This window comes from Mirounga leonina, unplaced genomic scaffold (assembly GCF_011800145.1).
Source record: "Mirounga leonina isolate KUSES-001 unplaced genomic scaffold, KU_Mleo_1.0 Mir_117, whole genome shotgun sequence".
Taxonomy (NCBI): domain Eukaryota; kingdom Metazoa; phylum Chordata; class Mammalia; order Carnivora; family Phocidae; genus Mirounga; species Mirounga leonina.
The window spans coordinates 2,239,747-2,265,621 of NW_023270274.1; the positions used below are offsets into that span (position 1 = coordinate 2,239,747).

Consider the following 25,875-nt stretch of genomic DNA (forward strand, 5'->3'; position numbering starts at 1 on the left):
GTGTTCAGAATGGTTTGATCCCCATCCAGCTGAATTCCTGGGACCAGACGAAATCCAGGTCTCCTACTCCTCCACCATCTTGCCAAGCTTCTCATAAAATGAAATAATTAAAAAAAAAAATACTTGTTCGGCTCCTGCTTCTATTCTGTGGAGCCCCGCTGGGAGCCGGCCACCTTGAGTCCTATCAGGATGTATCACAGGTGCTTTGCTGGTGCTGGCTGGTGACGCAGAGGACAGGACCAGGGGAAGGAGGGCTCCCCTTTGCTTTGCTGCAGCATCCGACGATTTGGGGAAGTCATTTTTGTTAAAGCCTTTCCCTCCCTTGGTGCTCCCCATGCACAGCGAGTCCGGCTTCTCCTCTTTGTGCTCTGATTGTCTCAGCCTCCTGGGAACCCTCTGCCAGTTTCCAGGTGACATCTTGACCGCCTTCCTGTGCTTCTCTCCTGCTCCCCGCCCCCGTTGGGCCTTCCCATCCCAGATGACAGTGTTGTCTGTCTGTGCGCCAGGCCCTGGTCTGGACGCAGGGCTCTCACAGCGTTCCTGCCTGGTTGGCACGGCCAACAGTGTGCTGATGTGACCTGACCATGGCCAGGATGGGCCGAAGACCAGAGTCTATTGAACCTATAGTCCCTGAGATGCTCTATCAACATAATAGAGATTTTAATCAGTGTGTGTAAAATTTCCTTCTTGGCAAAGCCTGTCCAACATGGCTGAGGCTGCTCGGCACACATCCCACCTTCCCTCCAGGAAGTGGCGAGGTGCGCTGGGGCCCAGGTTCCAGCTACGGCCCTCCCGAGCATGTTCCCGAGCATGGCCCCGAGCGTGGTCCCAACCGTGGGGCCCTCGGCACACTCCTTATCCACAAACAAATGGGCATGGAAGGATTGACAGAGGTTTGCGTGAGTGTTAAGTGTCAAGCAAACAGAGGAGGGCCTGGCACCCTGTGGGTTCCCGGTGGATGCTGCCCTCTGCCTTCTTCTTACCTTCATCCCTTCTGCCAAGGGCTGTGCAATGGTCCTTCTGGGGCTGAGGGCCAGGAAGGATGGGGAAGGACAAGAAGAAGTGGAAGGAGCTGGGGTCCCATCACCACCATGGTGACATCCTCTGGGGGTTGAGGGAAGTGGCCGGCTCCTTCTGTTTCTTTTACTGTCACCTAGTCTTGTCAGTGTGAGGATAAGGTTTTTAAGAACCTCAGGATTTTATAAGCATGTAATACATCCAATTGTAATGCTGATTAGATGATTTTTATCTGTCGGCTTAGTAGACTACAGTGTGCAATTTTAACACCTCATTTGTTAAAGCTCATTTTGTTCATTCCTTCAAAATAAGTAATTTTGAAGTAATTTGAAGTAATTTTGAAGTAATCAAGGTACATGTCCTCAGAATACAATTTTGGTGTCTGGCGGGTTGCTTTGTGGTTATTTCTGAGTTGACTGGACACACGTTTGCCAGGCGATCAGTGTGTTTCATCTCTGGGACTGAGTCCTGTGGTGGGTAGGACACAGAGATGACCATCAGTGCAGACACGGAGGCAGAAGCAAGGGCCGCGGGGACCCCATGGTGAGCTCTGGGGCCCTGGGGCAGGCTGCCTGCACACAACACCGACAGCCCCCAGAATGCCGAGGCTCGACTTTGGTTTGGGCCAGAAAATGTGCAGTGGACGTTGGCTTGAAAATCTGTTTGTGCTGTTTTCCTCCAGAAGGTGACGTGTATAAAGCCCAGACTGCTCCCACGGAAACCCAAGGAGCCTCGGAAGTCAAAGAGGACAAGGACGTGCAGGTGGACATGCCCGTGGACCAGGTGGGTAGCAGGTGTTGCATGACCGGGCCTACCACCTTCTGAATCAGCTGCATCAGCCCCGCCTGCCTGCAGCCTCCTCCTCCCCCCCTCCCCCACGCTCGCCCAGCCTCTAGCATGTTCTATGCCCCTCTGGTCAGTTACTGCTCATCCTTCAGGTCTATGCAGGATGACCCCAGAGGATGTCACCATGGTCATGATGGGCTCAGGGACCTCAGCTCCTTCCACTTCTTCTTATCCTTCCCCATCCTTCCTGCCTGCCCTTCTCCCTGGTGGGTTCTTCTGCTGTGGGGACTGTTCTGAGCACTGGTCACGGTCTGTGACAGCGTAGTTAGCTTTGTTGTGACGTGACTGCTGTCCCTTTCCCCCATACAAGGAAGGGGTCGAACTGCTGTGCTCACTGTAGTCACCCTTGTCCTGGCACAGTTCCTGGTAGGGAGGAGGCCCTTAGTGATCATCAGTGGAATGACGGGTGATGGAATGAGTCGTGCATTGGGTGATATGGTGGGGAATCATGGGTCTTCCACTGCCTGGCTTTCTGACCCCCATCTCCTTATCCGTGCGATGGGCATGTGCCGCTGGGCAGGTTCCTGTGGGGCTAAGTGAAGTAATGCATGTGTGAGTCCCTGGTCCAAGGCCTGAGCATGGTGGACCACCTCTCTGCTTCCTTCCTTCGGGCTCACAGAGGCGTGGAGTCTGAGGAAGGTCCAGGGGAAGTGGATGAGGTGTGCGGGGCCAGCCTCAGCCTGGATAGGAGCAGAAGTACGAGGGCCTCATGCCCCTCGCCCACCCAGAGAGAAGGTCACGCCTCCAGGGGTCTCTGGCCTCAACTCCTGCTCCCACAAAGGGCAGGTGGGTAGGTGAGCTCTGAACTGCATGGCTTTGTCCCCAGAATCTACCTGAAAGCACTAGAAACACATTTCTTTCTTTCTTTTTTTTTTTTTAAGGATGATTTCAATTTTTTTTTTTTTTTAAGATTTTATTTATTTATCAGAGAGAGAGAGACAGAGGCAGGCAGAGGGAGAACCAGGCTCCTTGCTCAGCAAGGAGCCTGATGTGGGACTCGATCCCAGGACCTGAGGATCATGACCCGAGCTGAAGGCAGACGCTTAACTGACTGAGCCACCCAGGCGTCCCTCTTTCTTTTTTTTAAAGATTTTATTTATTTATTAGAGAGAGAGAGAGGGAGCAGGAATAGGGTGAGGGGCAGAGGGAGAAGCAGACTCCCCACTGAGAAGGGAGCCTGATGCAGGGCTCGATCCCAGGACCCTGAGATCATGACTTAAGCTGAAGGCAGATGCTTCACCGAATGAGCCACCCAGGTGTCCCTAGAAGCACATTTCTAATTGTTAGTTCTTGAGAAAAGAATGTATGTTCTGTGAAAGGTCAATGTCTGCATTTGAGTACCATTTTTATCCCTCTGACATAGACTTGGCCCCCGTCCTGAGTTTGTGGTTCCAGAGCGCCAAACCCAGATGACAGCAAGCTTTTGGCTCCTCTTTTGAAAATCAGTCACTGTTAATTTTCTCACTTTATTATTAACTTCTGCTACTTTCCTTTCCCTTGATAATATGACCAGGTGTGACAGACCATGTCAAGGCACTAGCCACTTCCTTGGGCATTTTGAGCACTTTCGCATTGTGTCCTGTTGTATTTTCCAAATTGCTAGTGATATTATTTATTCTTTTCCTCGACATGATGAGAAATGATCAAAAGATTTAATTTTCTCTTAAAACCCAAACTAACACTATATTTTTATTGTACATTTAAGAATTTTTTGTAATAAATAAGATATTTTAGGCAGTTACTTTTATACCAAAAATTAGCATTCCCCCCACCCCACCGCTCCCCCTCCAATGTTGATTATTGTCCTTGATATGTTATTGTTCTGGGTTGTGGACCATGAGTGTCTGATGCAAGTTTTTAACACAAGTAAAACCCTAGTGTCACAAATACTATTTTCATAATTGTGATCAATAAACATACTCATGAGTTTCTATTGCTAGTGTTAATTTCCATTGTATTCGAGGTTGTGTGGTGAGAGGGGTTCCCTAGAAGGGTGTGTAGTGGGAGGAAGGAGAGGCTCAGGGGAGGGGAGTCAGGAAGGGTGGGAGAGGTGGTCAGAGAGAGGAGGAGAGCCAGGCTACCCAGCGGGGGAGGCCGGGGGGGGAGGTGTTCAGAAAGAACCAGAAAGAACCGCTGCTGTGCTGCTTTCTGTCTGACCATTCTACTGCACACCAGGGAGAGCTGACGTCTCAGTGCATTGGGTTGCATCCTAGTTGCATCCTCAGTGCATCCTAATTGCCAGGGGATGGTATTAAAGCAAGTTCTGTGGCTTTGAAGGACAAGGAGACAATGGGACTCCCAGCTATGGCTGCATAAATGGACATTAAGACTAGAGGAGTAGGGGCTAGGCCAGCACCCTTCCTGTGACGTTTTGTGTGTGTGTGTGTGTGTGTATGTGTGTGAGCAGAGACAAAGACCTGCTGCACCTGCGGGGGCCAGAGATGAAGGGCTGGAGGAGCTGAGTGAGGGGTGGGGGCACCGCACACCTGGGGCGGTATTCTCCCACTGTGCCATTTCCTGACACCCAGCAGGGGCTCAGCACATGCTTATTAAGTCCCATTGAATAGATGCAAGAAAATCCCAGGTGATTGGATAAATGGATGCAAGGCACAGCAGGTTGAAGTGAAGTTCTTGTAGATAGACCAAGTCTACAGACTGAGTTCTGCATCTTTTTTTTTTTTTTAAGATTATTTATTTATTTATTTATTTATTCATGAGAGACAGAGAGAGAGAGAGAGAGAGGCAGAGGGAGAAGCAGGCTCCCAAGGAGCAGAGAGCCCGATGTGGGACTTGATCCCAGGACCCTGGGATCATGACCTGAGCCGAAGGCAGACGCTTAACCATCTGAGCCACCCAGGCGCCCTGAGTTCTGCATCTTTTAAAACAAGGTCCCTGTGGTCATTTAGGTTTGGGAAGCACTATCTTTCCCATCTGTCCCTCGGGGAACCACAGTTCAATGTTTCAAAGAAGTCCCAAAATTACAATAATGTTTAAGCTTTTAGGTTAACTCCAATTTCCTTCCCCAGGAATGATTTTCCTTTTAGGATCCCCATGAAACACAGTGTAGGCCCTGCCAGCATGCAGAATCCAAGGATTTTTTTTCTGCCCTGGGGAGGGAAGAAGGTGGTCTTGTGGAGCAGGGAGAGCGGGATGTGGTTCGGCGGGTTCCCTGGGCAGGGTCCTCAGCGCAGGGGATGGGCGCTCTATGACTGGCAGCCCTGGCCTGGGTGGGGGTCCGCTTCAAAGTGGCCCACATGCCCGGAGAACCGTGTGTTTGTCTTACTTCTGTGTTTGTGTGCTGGGTGAGCTCTGGTGCGTGTTGGGGTTACTGGTTTCCTTGTGGGAGGAGGGGAAGATGCCCTTAGGACTTCCCAGTCCATTAATGAAGGAGGGTCTGGCCTTAGTGTTAAACTATTTGATTATGGTGTTGGCTTTTATAATAACCTGGAGTACTTTGCTCATGTTTTCGAGTAACTGGTTTTAACCTGTGGGTGAGCCTTGCGATGTCACAATGTTATTTCTTATGCTTGTGCATCACCTTGTCTTTATTTCAGTGTTGCTGTAAAGATACAGTGTTACAAAATATAACATCCCAAGTAATCAATTTATGAATTTGGAGTCAAGCCTAGACCGGTGAGGGGAACCTCAAGAATCGAGCATCCTGCAAACCGAGGGGATAGTTGCAGGGGCGAGTGCTCATTTGCAGTTGATGGCACCTATTGTCAGCAGAAGGCAGAACAGCAGTGAGGAGCAAACACAGGCTGGAGGCCGCTCTGTTTACCATGGCAACATCGCTGCCTGTCGCTGAGCTCCCATCGCTAAGGGAAGACTCCAGGTTAAAGTTTTGATGACTAGAGCAGGTGGGCTGTCCTTTGCTTCTGGTAGGTGACGTCATGGAATGTCCACTTCTTATGGTGATGAGCAAGACTCACACTGTGTGGCCTTTAATCTCTCCTGTATTCCAAGGGCTAGAAACTTCCCTGTGCTTTTAAGTCAGTTTGAGAATCTCTCATTGCTGTGCAGAGAGGGGAGGATGGGGAGTTGGAATGTGGGGCAGGGAGTTTCAGAACCTTAGCAGTGAGGAGAGGCCATGGCGGCTTTGAGCATTGCTCTCCCTGACAGGCCAAGACGACTGTTAACTGTGCATTTTGACCCGTGTTCTGATTCCTAAAATGCTCCTATTTCTGTGGTCCTGTCTTCCAGTTGTTTTCTTTGTGATTTACTCACAAAAATCGATTTGTACTTCCAGTGATCACTGTTTCTGTCCTCCACCTTCTGTCTCTTGGTTTTCTCCCACTGGAGACATTTGTCATTGGCTTCTGTACAGCCACTTCTTCCTGCCCATGTTGAAGGCACCTTCTTACATCCAGGGTTCCTGGTGGTGAAAGCTCATCCTTGAGCTTTTCTCCACTTGGCATCGAGATGCTCGAATTCCACTGATGTCTGTCTTTGGCTCATGAGAGAAATGAAATTGTGGTGCCAGGTCAGAGATGCTCTTCTCAGTTAACTGTGTGATCTCGCTTACATGTGTCATCACTGGTAAAGTTTCAACGTCACTGAACCCTATTTGTCCTGAACCAAGTGTCTCCTGACCAAGACGGAAGGCATAGTATGTGGGAAATACAACAGAAGGGACAGGGAGAGACTCTGGATGTTACGAAGTGTTATGCTGGTGGTCGTCTATCTGGACATGGATTATAGTTGATCTTTACTCACCTTTTCTTTTTTCCTTTTTCCTATGCTACATTGTCTCCCTTTGAGTTTTTGTTTTTAAGAAATTATAATCTATTTTCAATGTTTTTTGTTTCTCTTTGGTTTTAGTAGCACATAATGTGTCCCCTTGCCAACATTTGTATCAACACATCTTGAGTGGAGGTTTAAAAGAGAGATGCTCTATCAGCTTTAATTCTCCGGGAGAGGCGAATTTTTACACCAGCTTTCATTTCAAAGTCCTGAGTTATTATGCCCCAGTGTTAAGGAAACATTTCTTAACTCTTACAATCTATACAAAACTGGCACCCAGATATTAAAACATTGATGTTAAAATTCTACCTGATTTAGAGTACACATTTTTCACAAAAGCAATGTCTTATGCCAGATTTAAGGTTATGTTTATTTTCATAAACTCTATAAAAAGACAGAAAAGTACCTAGAATGGTGGGCTCTGTTTAGTTCTGGACTCTGATCTTTGATTTTTTTCTGGGGTGGGGCTACAGTTTAGCATTTCTCACCAATTCTATTCTACTAGAGTACCGTTGGGTTGTCATTCCCCAACAGGTGCTGGGCATGTCTCGTCCGTGAATGGGAAGGGCGGACTGACTGAAATCACAGACGACTGGGTCTAGTTCTGACATCTACTGAATTGCAGTGATTTTCAGAGTCCCCAGGAGACAGTACAGAAGAGAGTGCCTTTACTTAGATTCCCTGTAGCAACCAGAGCAATGCACCTGAACTGTAATTCATTTCACTCTAGAGAAAGAGCTAAAAATAAGACACAAACTAAAGTAAAACCAAAATAATTTGGACTAATTAGGAGAAGGTCAGTCTAAATTTGTGTAATCTCTGAATTGTTTAATTAGAAAAAACATAATGGAGCTTTAAAGCTTTGACACTTTTAGGAGCATGGAGTAACTTGGACTAAGCTAACAAAGGTCCTTGGGTGCTCACTTTAATGAATAAATTAAAAAGTGTAATTAGTACTGTATCTGTTAGGGTGCTTCTAGCTGGAAAGAACAGAAACCTACAGAAACGTGGCTTACACATAAGGAACGTATATCAGGCCACGTAACACAAGTCTGGAGGCCTCCTGTGTAACGGGAGCTTGCAGGGTCGGTCGGCTCAGTGGCTCAGCCATGTCACCGAGGACCCAGTTGGTGGCGTTGCCCTGCCCACCTCCCTCTGCACAACAGCTTCTGGCCTCAGCCTTCTTTCCTCACGGTCTTCAAGATGTTTGCCTCCACTCTGGGTGGCACGTTGAGACACATGAATGCTGACAAGAAGAATAGAGAGACCATTTCCTTCCCTGTGCCTTTTTCAAGTAGTGAGAAAAGTCTTTCCCAGGGACCCTCCCCAAAATCTACCCCATGTGTCTGCCTCATCTTTGTCAGTAGCTGGGGAGAGGCAATGGGCCTTTGGTGGTGTAGACCAACCAGTGTCAGCATCTGGTGTCTGGAAAGGGGCCCAGGCTCTTCTGAATTGTGTGGCTAGCATCTGAGAGGATTTTTCTTTTAGTGAGGAATGAGGTGAGGACTGGCTAGGAGATAGGCAGCTCTAGGGTCTGCACACAAATCTCCGGTCTTCGTGGTGGATGTGCCCGTCCTCCTACCTTCTCCTGGCTTTGGATGCTGTCCCTTCCGAGCCCCTCAAGAGTCTTGTGCTATCAGTTATTTGTTCACCCTTTTCTGGGTAGATTGAACCTGTCCCCTTCACTCGAATCCTCCTGGCTGGATGGTACACATGCTGGAAGCAAGCCGGTTATAACCAGAATGATCCCTCCCTTAGCCTCCTTCCTTTGTGCAACTCCGTCTCTCCCAGTCCTTGGAGGGAGGATCCCTCCTCCCCACACTGTCTCCATCCCCTCCCCTCTCCTTGGCCTCTCTTGGCTTCTGCACACAATGACGTGAAACAACTCTTGACCTCATCCCCCAAATCCAGTGCATTCTCAGTTCTCATCACACTTGACCTTTCATCTTCAGCTGACACTTTTGGCCGCTCCCTTTTCCTCCAATACTCTCCTCCTTTGGCAAGACCCACCCGCCTCCTGATTTTTCTTCCTTCCATCTGTCTGGCCACTCAATTCTCATTCTTTTTTTTTTTAAAGAGTTTATTTTATTTTATTTTTTAATTTTTTAAAAAGATTTTATTTATTTGAGAGAGAGAGAGAATGAGAGACAGAGAGCATGAGAGGGAGGAGGGTCAGAGGGAGAAGCAGACTCCCTGCCGAGCAGGGAGCCCGATGCGGGACTTGATCCCGGGACTCAGGATCATGACCTGAGCCGAAGGCAGTCGCTTAACCAACTGAGCCACCCAGGCGCCCTATTTTATTTTATTTTTTAAAAAGATTTTTATTTATTTATTTGAGAGAGAGAGCTAGAGAGAGAGAGAGAGAGAGAGAGCACGCACACACAGAAGGAGAGGGAGAGAGAGAGAAACAGACTCCCCACTGAGAAGGGAGCCCCATGTGGGGCTTGATCCCAGGACCCTGGGATTATGATCTGAGCTGAAGGCAGATGCTTAACTGACTGAGCCACCCAGGCTCCCCTAAAGAGTTTATTTTTTAAGTCATCTCTACACCCAACGTGGGGCTGAAACTCACAGCCTCGAGATCAAGAGTCACATGCTCTTCTGGCTGAGCCAGCCAGGGGCCCCATTCTCATTCTTCTCCATAGACTTCTGATCCTCCACTTGGCATGGAATGTTGGAGGTCTACATGGGTCAGGTCAGGGCAACATTTCTTGTAGCTCTAGACCTTCTCCACAGACAGAATTCTCCGTCACTGTGGTGTCAGTCTCTCTGCAGGTCTCTTTTCTGGGCTCCAGGTGCACATGCACACACACATCTACCCACACACACATCCAGAGACACGCATATACATCTAGACACGGACACATCCAGAGACACTCACACATCTACACACACACACACACATCCAGAGACATGCACACACATCTAGACACACACACATACATCCAGATAGACACACACTATGAGCTGACATCACCCGTTAGATGTTCTGAGACATTAAAGTTCAGCACAGTGTGAACACACAAGTGTCCTTCCACACTATCCCCACACCTTGCTCTCTCCCTGTCTCAGTAGGTGTATGACATCGTCCATCCAGTAAGACCAGAGCAAACTTAGAGATATTCCTGAGACTGACTGTTTCAACTCTTCCATACCCAGACCATCTCAACATCATCAAGTTTTACCTCTTAGACCATCTCAACATCTGCAGGTTTTACCTCCTAAATATGTCTGGAAGTGACCCACCCTCTCTGTCTACACCACCGTCCCACCAGTCCTGACTGCCGCCGTTCCCTGGCTAGATTACTGTGATCGCTTTTTCTCCGTAGGCTGACCATCCCCGTCCCCCTCAAACTCAGTGCATTCTCCTGCAGCAAGACTGCCACACGCCCTCCCCTTTGCCTGCAATATTCTCTCTTTGCCTTTTTGTATACTAACGTTTCTCATCCCTCATATTTCAAGTTGTAGTCACACCAGAGGAAGCGTTCCATGGTCTCCTGTGTATGTTAAACCCCGTGATAGCCTATTTCTCTCCACATGTCTCTCTCACAAAGCATATCACAGTTGTGGTTTTATATTTAATTGTGTGACTTAATTAATGTTCATCTCCCCATCTGACTGTCTTGGGGGCCACGTTGGTTTGCATGCACAGTCACTGTCATCTGTCAGGATTGCAGGACTCAGGCATTCTGTGTATATTGCTGAATAAATGAACGAAGCAATGGTTGGACAAATCCCATCACTTACTCTTTGAAAGAATGTGCTTTTTGTGTTTATTTTTTCATGTAGTTGGAGCAGTCCCCAGAATCTTATTCATCACGATTACTTTCCATGTAGGCTACAGGACGAGAATGCTCATATAGTCTGAGTTTTCGGAGCATTTGGACAGCCGAGGTCTGGGCTAGTGGGACTGGCTGTTGAGTAGTCACTCACATGTCTACATAGCCACAGACTAGGTCTTGCACCTTCAAGGGTCAGCTGGCAGGAGCTGTGGGGTCCTTAGGGCTCTTCATGGACACCAGTTGTGGTCGTTTGGTGAGAGAATACTTCTTCACCCACTTTACCTCCAGTGTGGCTTTGCAGCCTGCCTTCGCGGACAACAGGCGGCTGGACGTAATGAGCCACACGTCCTGGCAGAGGCGTTAAGAGCCACGCCGCCCCTCTGCCCCTGAAGCCACGGAAACGCGAGGAGTTGGCATCTCCATCGGTCTGGCATCCTGGGTGACTGTGAGCAGGAGACCCCCTCGCCAGCCCGCGATGGACACGTGGCACTGCGCTGAGCGTGCCTACTTGGACAGGGACAGAAATACTGTAGCCCCTAGGGGGGCCCTTTCTTCCTTAGCCACAGAACCACACGGCTTTCCCCTCATGGAGAGGCTCCAGGGCACCAGTTAAACACAGCTCACTGCTCTTTGCCAACAAGTCACAAAAACTGGGAAATAATGCACAAAGACGTGAGCAGGCACTGCGGAGTGAGGAGCGGGACTGCCCAGGTGGTGGCGGACGTTGAACACAGGGAAAGAGGGCTCTGGTTTGGGTCCCCACTGGGGTCCCCAGGGCCAAACAGAGGATCCGAGGCCTTTATTACCTGCTGACAAGAGGCATCTGGAGGGATAGTCCACTCCTGTTTACATGAAAGGGCTTTCTAGTGTTTCTCCTTAAGGATTTCCCCAACAGTTTCGTTAAATAGGCTAGCATTTTGTAAGTGGAGCAAAAGGTAAAAACACAGGGCAGGCACTGTGGAAAAACCAGCCCCATTTTCAGCTCTGTCCACAGAAGTGGTTCACAGAGTTCCACTACTCACCCCCTCTGCTCCTTTCATGGGGTTTGACATAGCTTGACTGCCACTAAACCTAAAACGTCGTATGTTTTCTCTCTAGACACCAGCGGAGATAGTTAAGGAAGATGAAGAGATACATGATAGCCCCCCTGATTTTGAAAGCAACAAGGTGAGCTGATTCGACTTTTATTTTGTATTTAATGCTGTGGTGGAAGGCACCTCCTTATCCTTTTAACACATTGGGTGGAGCTCACATTTGATGAAGAAAGAATCAGAAAGCCCAGTGCATTCTGAATATAGATCAGCAGGGAATTAGAAACATAGTGTGTTTCCCAGGCAGGCCGTACCTTAGATCTAGTCTCTTGGGTGCCAGAAATTACGTGAGCAATTTTAATGGCTTCTAAACTTGTCCTAATTACCGTTCACTGTGCTTCCAGTCACAGACTGAAAACTGTTTTCCCAACGAATTTCAAGATATATTTTCAGAGGGGAGAGTCGGGAGGTGAAGAGCCGCTGGCATGTAGGTATGCAGACGTCTGTGGACACCATGGACATTCTGCTTTGTGGGGCGTCGGTGTTGTGTAAATAGCTCGTCCTGTTGGGGAAAGCAGGGGCGCGTAGGGCGCACGCTCCATAGATGGCAGCACGGGCTAGCCCGGGAGAGCCCTTCTGGTACCCTCTCTCCCTCCAGACGCTGAAGATGTGCCATCAAAGCAGGAAGCACGTTCCTGTGGTACTCCACGACATTATGTGGCTAGTCTATATAAAGTATGTGTATCGGGAAAACAAAATTTACTTTCCTTTTATCTTATTTTTTTAATTGAGGAACATTTGGCAATTAAAGCTAATTAACATATCCACCACAGATGGTTACCATTTCCCTTTTTTTTTTTTTTTTTTGGGTGAGAACATTTGAGAGAGAAGAGCATGAGCAGGGGGACGGGCAGAGGGAGAGGGAGAAACAGGCTCCCCGCCGAGCAGGGAGCCTGATGCGGGGCTCGATCCCAGGACCCTGGGACCATGACCTGAGCCAAAGTCAGATGCTTAGCCACTGAGTCACCCAGGTGTCCCTGTGGTGAGAATATTTAAGACAAAATTCACTCTAAATATACAATTCATGTAGGTAAGAAATAGATTTTTGGGGATTTGTTTTCAAAATTCTATCTCTAGATTTTTTTTCCAAGGTGGTTTCTTGTTTAAAAATTTTTTTTTTTGGGAGAGATAGAGCATAAGCTGGGGGAGGAGGGGCAGAGGGAGAGTGAGTCCTAAGCAGACTCCACGCACAGAGCCCAACATGGGATTTGATCCCACGACCCTGAGACCATGACCTGAGCCAAAATCAAGAGTCAGATGTTCAGCTGACTGAGCTCCCCCAGGAACCCCTCTTGTTTTAAGGCTTTTGGCCCCAGGCAGGAGGCTGTGTAATAAGTCTGGGGTATCAAGTCTGGGTCTATTCTAATGCTGAAACTTCCAGAACTATAAGTAAACTTGGGGATGCAACAGCCTGGTGAGTCATCCTTTTCCACTCTTAAACTTGCTCCCCATTTAAGAACAGAGGGAAGTGAGCCCAGAGGGCTGGTGGGAAGGGCTGGGGCTACTCAGAGTTGTCTCCTACTTCTTGCCCACCTTGGAAAGGGCGTTTGTGGGAAATGAAGTTTGTTTGGGTTTTTCAACATCAGTGGAGTTCATGATCTAAAACAGACAAGGGAATACCCTTTCAAACAATTCTCTTTTCCTTCCTTCTATTCTTCAGTAGTTTGGATTTGGAGGTGGTTTTCAGTGAAAGTATACAGTGTGTATCTAGATGATTGGGAAGACTTTCAACTGAGGAGGAAAGAGAAGATTTAGGTGCTTTGGTGCCAGAGTGTAAGAGCGTGTTCTGAGCGTTGGAGCAGGGTCTGTCCTGGAGCGTTAGGTGAGGCGACACAGAGAGCCCCTGTCTGCACTGGGGGGAGAAGCGTAGAGGGGCACTCATGGGGTTCAGTTGTGTAATAGCCGAATGCCGTATTTTAATAGAAAGAGGGCACAAGCATTGTGATGACATTGAGCTTCTGCAATAGCCTGAGTGCCTTGTGTGGACTGGCCACTGAAATTCGTCATCCATGCCTTATTGACTTGTTATGTAAACCTGCTCGGGCCTCTGGGAGTTTCCGTGTGTGTTAGTAACTTGACATCAATCAGTAGATTTAATTTCTTAGAGTGGATCAAAGTGTCTTTTTTTTTTTTTTTAAAGATTTTATTTGTTTATTTGACAGAGTGAGAGACAGGGAGAGAGGGAACACAAGCGGCGGGGTGGGAGAGGGAGAAGCAGGCTCCCCGCTGAGCAGGGAGCCCGATGTGGGGCTGGATCCCAGGACCCTGGGATCATGACCTGAGCCGCAGGCAGACGCTTAACGACTGAGCCACCCAGGCACCCCTCAAAGTGTCTTTCTTAATGCATCATCGGAGTAATGGCAAACCCAAGCACCTAGATTTTAAATGTCTTGGTTTGCGATCTCAGCTGCTGGGGAAAGAAGGTGATACGGAGCAGTGGAACCCCCATTCTCTTCTGTCCAGGCATTAATGACGTGAGGTGGGCAGGGAGGGTCTGGGGAGAACAGACCCCCGTTTGCTGAGTGTTTTCTTTGCCGGGTGCTGCGCTATAGCCCTGCCACCCGGGCCCACCTTGCCTCACGGGCACTCTTCACCCAGGGTGTCGGCACCCAGCTTGGTAGACCCGGAGCAAAGAGACAGGAGAGAGCGTAAGTAACCTGCTACCACCCTATGGTTAGGGAGTGAGGAGCTTGGCTGTGAACCCAGTTTTGAGTGATCCAAGGCTGTGTTTTCTTCTGCCTGCTGAGACCATGTGCTGGCTGTGCTTGATTTCTCAGGAGAGCTGTTTACCGTGTCAGGCTCCGTGGTCTGTTCCTCGTGGCAGCAGGCGTTGTGGCACTCACAGCCACAAGGGTTTTCCTGCTATGACGTCCACACGGCACCAGCTTTGCTTCCCTCGTCACCCGAACAGAACTTCCTTGCTGTCTTTTCCTTATTGGCATGAAATGCCCCATGGAGTTGCAGGTTTTTGGCCCCAAAACCTAGCCTGTGTTTTTGAGGGATCAGAAAGAGAGTAAGCGTTTTATGTGCATTATAACAGCTAGTAATAGTAATAAGGAAACGATATCTAGTTAACACTTCCCGGCCAAGAGGCCACGGTGATCTCTATCTGCTCTCAGTGAACTCTAGTTTTATTTCGCGTTTCATTTCTCTGTTAATTTGAAAAATGAGTCATGTGATGTTTATTGGACACTGACTATATTAGTTTTCTTTTGCGTGTTGTTTCTCCCTGCCCCCACCGTGGAATCCTTAGGGGGCCGAGCGTGTGTCTTGGCATCATGTGTCCCTCACAGTGTCCAGGACAGTGTCTTATACGCAGTCAGCGTCTCATAACCGTCTGTGACTTACCTGCGGCCGAGGTGCTTAAACTGCAGTCTATCATCATGGAGTAAAATGAAAATGACCTTGCAAAGTTGTAAGAGAGCATATTATTTTGAACATTATTTTTTTTTAAAGATTTTATTTATTTATTTATTTGACAGAGAGAGACACAGCGAGAGAGGGAACACAAGCAGGGGGAGTGGGAGAGGGAGAAGCAGGCTTCCCGCCGAGCAGGGAGCCCGATGCGGGGCTCCATCCCAGGACCCCGGGATCACGACCTGAGCCGAAGGCAGATGCCCAACGACTGAGCCACCCAGGCACCCCTATTGTGAACATTATTTTTAAAATACAGATTTCTGATGTTTGATCATAAGTGTTTCTGTTATCATCTAACACTTTTTTGTGGTAAAATCTATGTGTATATAAAACACAACACTTGCCATTTTAACCGTTTTTAAGAGTACCGTTCAGTGGTAACAAGTCCTTTGCAGTGCCGTGTGGCCATCCGCACCGTCTGTGTGCAAACATTGCATCGTCCCGAGCAGAATCTTGGTGCGCGTCGGCCACGGCCTCCCCGTCACCGCCTCCCCCAGCCCCTCTCTGCTGTGGGTAGAACAGAGTTGGAACAGCGCGGGCCGGGAGGAACTCTGTCAGCGTGGGTGTCAGATCAGATAGGGCTCCCCTCCAGCCCAGGGAATGTGGACAAGTGGTTTATTTTGTCATGACGCATGCTCCTGGCACAGAAGTGGGTGACGTCAAGAGCAGAATTAAAAAATAGAGCTGTGCTTTCATCGGGCACCTCTTCATCCTCAGAATCCTTTAAATATGTTAATTCTACAGTGATGGTAACTCTGACAATCTCTGACACTTCAGTAATATTTTCACCTTAAAATGGAATATCATCAACATTAATTAACTGATAAAGATGAAGTGTGTACTTTTTACCAAGGTCAGACTGTGTTCATGGCACACTATTTTACCTAAATTGGAGGCTTGAGAACTGTCCGAGTGGAATATCCCACAAATGTGCGCATTAATAACACAAAGTAGAAACAAGTGAGATCATCCTTGGGGGCCGATGAGTAGTTGGTGCTTTGCCCATCCAGTGGGAAGCGAGCGCTGGGGAAGCAGGAAGGCGGAGCTGCGCACACATCTGAAGGTGGGGCTCTATGAGTGGAAACCCCCAGGAGCAGTAGAGAATATAATGTGTCCTGTTCTGTAGAAAGTACTTAATGAGAAGTGCACGAGAACAATTTAGAGTGGGAAACGTGAAGTGCCTGATGAACTGGGTGGGAAGTGGGAGGAGCAAGGCCAGGTCAGAGCAGGAGAAGAAGCACTGAAATGTCTGTATGGCAACCGGGAAAGTGAGGGGAAGAGGAATGGTTTATCTGACAGTGTCCTTCTTGCAGATAGTTGATTACTGTATTTCTTTAATAATAGGAAAAAGAAGATGAAAGTCCTTGTGAAGATAATGAAAGAAAGGTTTGTATCAACAAATTCTGTAATTTTTGTGTTTTGTATTCTGAAGACAGACCTAACAAGATAATCAGTGGATTCCAAATTCTTGCCAGGTGCTTTTTCAGGAATATAACCTCTAGGGTTGCCGTCAAACACTGTAGCTCTGGTCCCACAGAGAGGAAGCGAACTCAGAGGGAAGGAAACATGGTTAAGGCCTTTCGGATAGGCAGACAGACCCACCCGAAGGGCAGATGGGAAGCAGGAGGGCCAAGCTTCCACTCGTGTCATGGGTTAGGGAACGCCCTCCATAAGTTAGTCTCAAGCAGGCACCTGCGGACGCTCACTTGGGCTTTCCAGGAAGCCCTAAACCTTCACCTTCAGTCTCTGGCCCCTGGGCTAAGGATGAATGTGTCAACATGTGGGGCCACAGGAGGAGGACGGGCTCCCCACAGCTGTGACACTCCTAGCGCCTTGGGAAGGTGTGGCTCTGCTAGACAGCTGTCCCCACGTGGCAGGCAGGGACACGTCCATCTCCACGGTCCTGCCCTCCTGGCAGTAGCTCTGTCCTTCACAGAATCAAAGTCTCACTGTTGGGCGCCTGGGTGGCTCAGTCAGTTAAACATCTGACTCTCGATCTCAGCTCATGTCTTGGTCTCAGGGTCGTGAGTTCAAGCCCCGAGTTGGGCTCCACACTGGGAGCAGAGTCTACTTAAAAAAAAAGTCTCACTGTTATTTATTAGATGATTAAGTGACCATGATGATTTTTGTCTGAGTATGCAAGATTTTATTTACTTATTCCTTAGTTCACTTAGACTCCTTGTCACTCCGTGGAAAACTTGGGCCATAAATACTAATATTTGGGAAGGTTACCTAATCAAAACCAGCATGGGAAAACCACTTGGGTTTTTTTTTTTTTTTTTTAAGATTTTGTTTATTTATTTGACAGACACAGTGAGAGAGGGAACACAAGCAGGGGGAGTGAGAGAGGGAGAAGCAGGCTTCCCGCCGAGCAGGGAGCCCTATGTGGGGCTTGATCCCAGGACCCTGGGATCATGACCCGAGCTGAAGGCAGACGCTTAACGACTGAGCCACCCAGGCGCCCCCCACTTGGGTTTTGACATGGAATCCACCTGCAGTAGAACGCTCTGTCCATCACTTCCCCCACATGAACCTTGGAATAATGCTGTAGAAAATCGGAGCTCAGTCTCTTCCTCTGAAGTTTGATGGTTTATTTATAGCAAAATCAACCTCCAGGATTAGAGATAACATGTATGAAATGTGCTTGATGTTATGATTTTTATTTATGTTCTCAGAGATAACTGAATTGTAAAAGAATCCTGACAGAACCTGGGGTGGGGCGCGCACACCGTCGGCGAATACACCTGTTGCGTGCAGATGTGCATGCAGCTTTGTGGAAGCAGATGCACCTGTTGCGTGCAGATGTGCACGCATCCATGTGGAAGTGAGTACACCTGTCGTGTGCAGATGTGCATGCAGCCATGTGGAAGCAAGTACACCATTGCATGCAGATGCACCTGTCGTGTGCAGATATGCATGTGGCCACGTGGAAGTGCTGTATTCCCGTCCTAGCTCTTCTGTAAACTTTCGAGGTGCCCCTTGTTCAGTAAGTTTACCTCTCTGCACTTCATTAACCCAACCAACAATTATTTTACATGTTTATAGATTTACTTACCTCAAAAGAATTGATCGAGAAAATGGGTTTGCAAGTTCTTGAAAAGTGCAACATATCTGTGTTTAAAATGGTGTTTGCAGTATTTTAATGAAAGTGTTTTTCAGTTGGAAATTAGACACTTGGCTATTTCCACTTGTAATTGTCTCGTTAAAATCAGTGTCACCAATTTTGTTATCTCAAATTCCGTCCCCTGGAATGTTCAGCAACCAACTCATCTGCACTTTGCTGGGAAAGCTACCATGGGTGTTCAGGGAGATGTCCCTGTGAGCTCAGATAACAGTCTCTCAGACTTTAGTGTCAAGAAATTCTTTGGAAAATATATCATTTGTTTGCCGTATGTGTTCCTTGCTGTTAGTCTGAAAGTGCTGGTAAACGTGATGGAGTGAAGAGGGCAAACTCTGGACACATGTAAGCTGTGTCGGGGTGCAGTTTTCTGCCCTGAGCCTCAGGTTCCTTATCTGCAAAATTGGGATAACTTCTAACCTGTGAAGTCCATATAAAGATTAGAAATAGCCATGAAGTGCCTTCTCCAGTGGGAAGGGAGTAAATTATAGGGACAGTTATTCTCCTTTCTGTGATTCCTACCAGAGGTTAAAGTCCTTAGAAGGAAGAACTTCATTTTATTTATATTTTCATTTTTCTTTGTTTAAAAACTTTTTTGAGAGAGAGAAAGAAAGAGAGAGGATGGGGGAGGAGCAGAGGGAGAGGGAGAGAATCTCAAGCAGACTCCACACCCAGTGCAGAGCCTGATGCAGGGCTTGGTCCCACGACTCTGAGATCATGACCTGAGCCGAAATCAAGAGTTGGACACTTAACAGATTGAGCCACCAGGCACCCCTATATTTTCATTTTTCTCAGCACCAGGCATACACAGTGCCTTACTCACTGTTGGCATTACTTATTTTGTGAAATTGAATTTTCTTCTATGATATCCCATGTCTTAAAATTAAGAATACATTACCAAATTATAAAAAATCATATTTATTATAGAATTATTAATAAATACAGATAAAGGGCGCCTGGGTGGCTCAGTTGGTTAAGCGACTGCCTTTGGCTCAGGTCATGATCCTGGAGTCCCGGGATCGAGTCCTGCATCAGGCTCCCTGCTCAACAGGGAGTCTGCTTCTCCCTCTGACCCTCCTCCCTCTCATGCTCTCTGTCTCTCATTCTCTCTCTCTCAAATAAATAAATTAAAAAAAAAATAAAAAAAATAAATACAGATAAAAAATAGTAAAAGCATCCAATTCTTCTGCTTAGAATCTGTTTTCACTTTTGTGTATATTCTTTTTTTTTTTTTTTAATTTATTTATTCATGAAAGTCAGAGAGAGAGGCAGAGGCAGAGGGTATCATCTATTTTGACCCTTGGATCTCATGCCAGGATCAAAAAAGACAATTTCATTTCTCTTTTACTGGAATAAATATTCCATTTGATTTCTCATTAGGTATATTTTGTTATTGGGGTAAAAACTTGAGAGGCTTAAGAAAACAGAAGGAATAATTTACCCAGTGATACATTTAAAAATGCAAATAAAACATAAGCCATGAAACCAGATGTTGAATTATTCCATCCTGCATTAGACTGATAGTCTCTGAAATGTATCAGAGAACAATGGGAATGCTCTGGGTGTGCATTTTGGTGGTTTTGCATTTTAGGGTATCACATGAACACACGGGTCATTTATGATTTAGAGGCATCGAGACAGGTTGCCATAGTGAAAAGTTCCAGTTCAGAATGTGTAAAATGATAAAATGATGATTGTGACATTTTTTCCTCAAAGGCTTCAAATATCAAGCATAAAGTGATTAATAATAAGTGTGTAAGAAAAGTACCTTAAAGTAAGATTTTTAGCATATGTACTCATCGATTTATAAAATGATCTTTCACCTTTTAGAGGGGCATCTGTGTGTTTCATGACAATGTATGAGAGATCAAGCCAGAGGCCCTTCGAATGGGTGGTGACGGCAACTGTGGCCCACACCTCAAAACTGTTGAGCTTTCTGTGTTAAATGCTGTCAGTGTGACAGAAAAATAGCAGATTTTGTCTGCCTTCAAAACATTTATATTGTAGCCTGTTGGAAAAACAAGCAAAAAATTATATCACACAACATATGACTAGAACTTATGTCTGTTAGTTATTAAACTTATTCCTTGAGATACATGTAAAGTTTTATATATATATATTTGTCACCCGCTCTAATAAAACCTTGATGTCTATAAATGGAAACATTTAGAATGCTAAGTGAACATTATAATCTGCTATCCAGTCTCTGATTTGGTGATGAAGAATCGAGAATCATTCTGTCTGCAGGTTATTTGCCCTTGACTAGGATTAGAACACATCTCTAAGTGGCAAGGCTCCTGTCTGCTGCACAATGAGGTGCTGATGTGTTTTGGCAAGTTCATCGTTTGATCTTCCTTCCCTGGGGAAGCGAAGTTGATAGTGCGGGCAGTGGGAAGAAGCGGGGCCCAGGTGAGGGGGAGCAGCTGCAGATGGTCAGAGGATGGTCAGAAGATGGTCGGAGGATGCCTATCTGTGCAGGTGTGAGCTCCTCGGTGGGGTGGCGCTGTGTTCCCCAGCAGCAGAGGGCCGGCCCTGGCTTCTCCTGAAGGAACGCCGTGCGGTGTGGCACTGATTCTCATACTTGACCTCTGGGCTTGTTTCTGGTTTGATTTCCAGTCTCCCCCCAACGTCGATCTTCACCTGGTTCAGCAGTCTGAATCGCCCATCTGGTCATTTCTTAGTGTTGTCTGCTTCTAGCGACTGTGCTGGCTATTGCAATATGTCACTTTCCCCAGTTGTCCCGTTATTTTGTGTGTGCTTTCAGGTTTTCAGTAACTCCCTGTTCTGTGTTTTTCCCTACTGAATGGTCACCTCCAGCTCAGAGCCTCCCCACCTTACCTGCCAAGGAGCACGGCTTGTTAAAAAAAACTCTTCACCAAACATGCCTGGGAATTTTAGGACTTGAATTTGGCAGGAGAGAGAGAGGTTCCAGTCTTCAGTGTTTATGTTGTTGAAAAGTTGGAAATTTCAAAATACAGTATGAATTTGGGTGAAGTCATAAGAAAATTGAAAAACAAAATAGAACAAAACAGTGGGTAATTTTGGTCCCATAGTTACAGGAGTTACCTATCATAGATAAAAGCTGGGTGCTTATTTTCTTAAAAAAGAGAGTCATATTCTATTTTGTTTTCTGGTTTTCTTGACATTATGACTCCACCCCAAATCCTGCTGTGCTTAGACATTCATTGAGAATCAAGTCTCACAGGACAAGGGGTTTGGAAGGAAACAGGCACTTCCCCTACAAGGTGACCTAAGTGGTCACCGAGGCTGGAAACAGTGGTCCTGATGCCTGGCAAGATCAGATAAGAAAAGTGAGTACTTGATACATCCCTAGCTATAAAATGAGTGACAAAACAGTGAGACCTTTTAAAAAATAATCAAAATAAAGGTTTATATCAACTGACATAAATCATAGTTAAATGATTTAACATATTTAATAAATGCTAAGCTCAGAACATGAGGCATTTTCCTTCGCTTACAGCTACAGCTGGAAACATGGTGTAAGCATCTTGCTACGGTAAATGGGTGCGCAAACCTGTAGCCGTGATTCGCTCTTGTTGTATGCTTTATCAGTCAATCAGGAGACGGTTTTCATTTAATTAACATTGCCAGAAATGCCAATAAAACCAGGGAGTTTTTGATCTAGCATTGTCTCTGACTCAGGGTTTTTGTGACAAAATGAAAACGGCATTGATTCTTTAATTGATTTTTGAAATTCATTGCCTGCGCAGGATCTTTCCCATTTTTTTCTCTTTATTATCTTGATACCATTCTGTCACTACTGCTAAGTATTTTATTGCTTCCCTGAGAGACGAGGTTCGTATTGATCAACACTGGAGTCTCAAAAGCTAAGTGTAAGTCGTCAATAATGCTAAGTGGGATATGGTGAATTAAATATTAAAAAAAATAATGAAATTTTTAGGGAATTACATGGTTCTAGAAAAATAAGGCTTGGATTCTTGTGTACATAGAAGATTCATTTGGATTCAAACAAAAAGAGAAATTTGCACTTTAAAATAGAAGAGATGCTTTACCTTCAACTATATATATATATATTTTTTTTTTTTCCTGTGTAATGGTCTTCATTAATAAAACATAATGTATTGAATATATATTTTATAATAGGATGAACCAATCTATTTTTTCATGTGGGGAGCTCCATTGAAACACTTGTGTTGAATTCATGACAATTTTAGAAATCACAGTTAGGGACCTGGAGGGGGAGATAAAAGGTTTCATTCCAGTCTAGAGTAGTAGCAAGTAAGAGGATTGGCGAGTCATAAGAAGAATAAGCCTGGGAATCTGTAGTTAACAACGCTGTATCGTTTACTTGAGAGCAGATCTTATGTGTTCTCACCATACATGCAAAGCAGGTGTCTATGCGAGATGGACGTGCTCATTAACTTGTCTGCGGTCACCACTGCAAAGCAGTACTCCTTAAACACCACGATGTCTACCACCTGAATATACACAGTTGTTACTTGTCCATCGTACCTCAGTGACGCTAGGAAGATGCCAGCAGGTGCAGGCCAGTTTCTTCTATCGCCTTCTGTCTGGGAAGCGTCCACACTTCACTCCTGGTTTCTGGTCTGAGGACCCTCCTGCTCCCTGCGGGGCCTGCCCGTCCTCACCCCTCTCACAGCCCCGTGTGTGCAGCAGGGAGACTTCCCTCCAGCGGCTGCCTCTGGCACAGGATGGCCCCCAGCTCCCTGCAGCTTCCGGCTGGGTCCAGTGTATCTCCGATGGGTCTGCCACCCTTGTCACTGTGCAGGGAAGAAGGGAGGACCCATTCAGCCAGATGCTGAGGGAGGTGCCCTGCTCCTCATCAGCCGGTGTCGGCTGTTCACTTATTAGTTTGTTTTCTCATTCATCAGTTGTCTACGATGCTATCTGTTCTAGCAAATTGATTTCTAGCAGATGGACCAAACTCTCTACTTGGAGCCGTTTGCTAGGACATAGGCAAGAATAGCACCAGGTGCAAGCAAATGCTTAATTAAAGGTGTCAGCAGAGCTACCTCCTATGGTGTGAGAGCAAAAAATTTAATAGAACTTTATGCCCAACTTATAATGCATAAGTAGCAGAAACAGGACCCAAGAGAGGGTCTTTCTGCATTCAGCGAGGTGGTCCCCTCAATTGTGAGCCTGGCCCCAGAGTGGGGGCCTTGTGGCCAATTTCTGTTCTCCATGGGTGGTCCTCTTCTCACACTCCTGCTAGTTTCAGGTGGACAGGTTTAAAAAAAATTTTTTTTTTATTTTAGAGAGAGAGAGTGGGGGAGGGTCAGAGGGAGGTGGAGAGAAGCAGACTCCCCACTGAGCACAGAACCTGATGCGGGGCTTGGTCCCACAATGCATGAGATCATGACCTGAGCCGAAACCAAGAGTCAGACGCTCAACCAACAGCACCACCCAGAAATTAAAATATCACCACATAGCGCACAAACCATTGCAGTCACAAAAGGAAAGCATTTTATTCATATTTACTTGGTTTTCCATGTGAGTTATAGAGATGCTGTCTATAACTTTTAAAATGTATGAATTATTCTTAATTACAAAAATATACGTGGTCAATTTACAATGTCTTGTATGGTACCAAGCAATCTGGAGTTTAGGTTTGTGTAACATAGGGCCATAAATATAATTTTTGGACACAGAAAGTAGCATTTTAAATTCTCATTTCTGGGAAAGTTTAATGAGAAACCTTTACTGGTGCTTACACCACACTCCAGGAAGGTACTTTTAGGTGAATTTATTACTTAGTTACCCACAATTGACAGCCATATTTTGGAGAAAAAATATCTTCACCCATGAGTAGGTTAGAGAAAAGAAAATCAAAAACAGGAAGAGGAAGGGAGCTGGAAGGCCCGTGAGCCGTTTGAATTGACAATGAGATTGTTTAGGGGCCTTTTCTCTTGATTCCACATTATCTTCTGTGAACCTGGCAGCTTTTCCCTGGGAGAAAGCGGAGATGAGAAATAGTCGGGTACCTGTAACTCAGAACCAAGCTCTGCCCTTGAGATTGCTTGGAGGCGCCCTCCGTGAAGCCATGTGATATCGAGTCAAGTCAAGGCATGTTCTTTATTCATCTTTGGGGTTTGTCTATATTGGTACTGAAGGAGGAGAACCCACAGCAGTACAAAAAAATGTTCTATAAATAAAATTCACATTTTTGCTTGTAAATAGAATGAGTACAGAGAAAACAGGCTTTGTTTTTTTGAACTTGTGATAAGTCAAAGAACAAATTTATACCTTGCATTGAAATGCCTTAAGTAATGCATTTCACAGATTGGCGAAGATCATGGGCAGAGAATGCATGCGAATTTCAGCAAACGTACATCTATTTGCGGTGGAGTCAAACACTCCTAAACGTCCTTCGGTTCCATCCTCTGATTCCGAAGCCTGTGCGATATCCAACCTTCTTTGTCACTCTTGTCCACATGCATGTCATGAAGCCTACACACCTGGCACTGACCAACAGGCCTGATCAGGCCAGCAGCTGGCTCGCTGCCCAGGCCTCGTCCCTGGAGGATGCTGGGCCCGCGGGATCTTACAAGTCTGAGCCAGGGGTGTCTGGGTGGCTCAGTCGGTTGAGCCTGACTCTGGATTTTGGCTCAGGTCATGATCTCGGGGTTGTGGGATTGAGCCCCATGTAGGACTCTGTGCTCAGCAGGGAGTCTGCTTGAGATTCTCTCTCCCTCTGCTCTTACCCCTGCTCACGTGTGCATGCGTGCTCTCTCTCTCAAATAAATAAATCTTAAAAAAAAGTCTGAGCCAGAAGCACCCCTAGAAACGACTCTTTTTTTTTTTTTTAAGATTTTACTTATCTATTTGACAGAGAGAGACACAGCGAGAGAGGGAACACAAGCAGGGGGAGTGGGAGAGGAAGAAGCAGGCTTCCCACTGAGCAGGGAGCCCGATGTGGGGCTCGATCCCAGGACCCTGGGATCATGACCTGAGCCGAAGGCAGACGCTTAACGACTGAGCCACCCAGGTGCCCCCCTAGAAACGACTCTTATCCAGTCCTTTCTTATTACTGAGGAGCAAATGGAAACATCACCTTACTTCTCTCAATATTGTGATTTTTAGGAAATTCCCTATTGCAATAGAAATGCCTGAAACCAGTTGCAGACATCCAGTGAGGGTGTACTCTGCGTTCAGAGCCTGTTCAGTTGCACAAGGCTCTGTGCAAGGTTCAGAGACAGGACAGTGCAGGCTCGGTCGCCGGAGCATGAGTGGCAGCTGTCCTGTCCTGGGTCCTGCAGAAAGGCTGCCGCCTGAGGAGACCGAGCGTGCTTCGGCTCCGTGCAGGTTTGTTTGCTCTTCCTCAAGCCCTCGGACGCTTGGATGGCTCACCTGCATCTTTTGGTGACAATGATCTTGTCCAGATCTTCATCTATACGTTCCAGGACCGACTTTTCTACTCTTTTCCAGCCTGTGTGTTTCTAAAAGTAAATGAAGGTGGCTCTTCAGCAGCTTCTGATAATTTTTTGGAACTCTGGGATGAGAGTCAGATATGGCGTCTCTGGATGCAAGCGAGGTAGAGGTGGCCATTTCAGCCTGGAGAGACTCCTAGGATGGCCTCTTGCTCAGGATCCCGAGGTTGCCTTTGAGTCGGACTGTGGCTTCGAGCCCCAGAGGAAGACACATCCTGTTATTTCCTAAATGAGCCCATCCTCCATCCTTCTCCAAAATTTCTTTTCTCGCCACTTGTGAGGGTCGCTGTGCCTGTGATTTCTGTCTGCCTTGTCAGTGTCATCACTCTTCCCCCCACTCATGGATGTTTGTCTTGCTGTCCAGTAGCAGAGGTGCCTGCTTTGAGAAGTTGTCCTGGCCATCCAGCATGGTGGCCTCCAGCACGGTGGCC

The 25,875-nt window shown here is 46.7% G+C and overlaps 1 protein-coding gene across 1 annotated transcript in view; it reads left to right on the forward strand.

Annotated features, from left to right (window-relative positions):
- LOC118007266 (doublecortin domain-containing protein 2C-like) overlaps positions 1-25,875 on the forward strand; it is a 104,148-nt gene that overhangs the window by 53,151 nt on the left and 25,122 nt on the right. Inside the window, exons 8-10 of the mRNA XM_035000253.1 lie at positions 1,700-1,800; positions 11,487-11,555; positions 16,241-16,282. Coding sequence (XP_034856144.1) covers positions 1,700-1,800; positions 11,487-11,555; positions 16,241-16,282 — 212 coding nt within the window. The remainder of the gene's footprint in view (positions 1-1,699; positions 1,801-11,486; positions 11,556-16,240; positions 16,283-25,875) is intronic.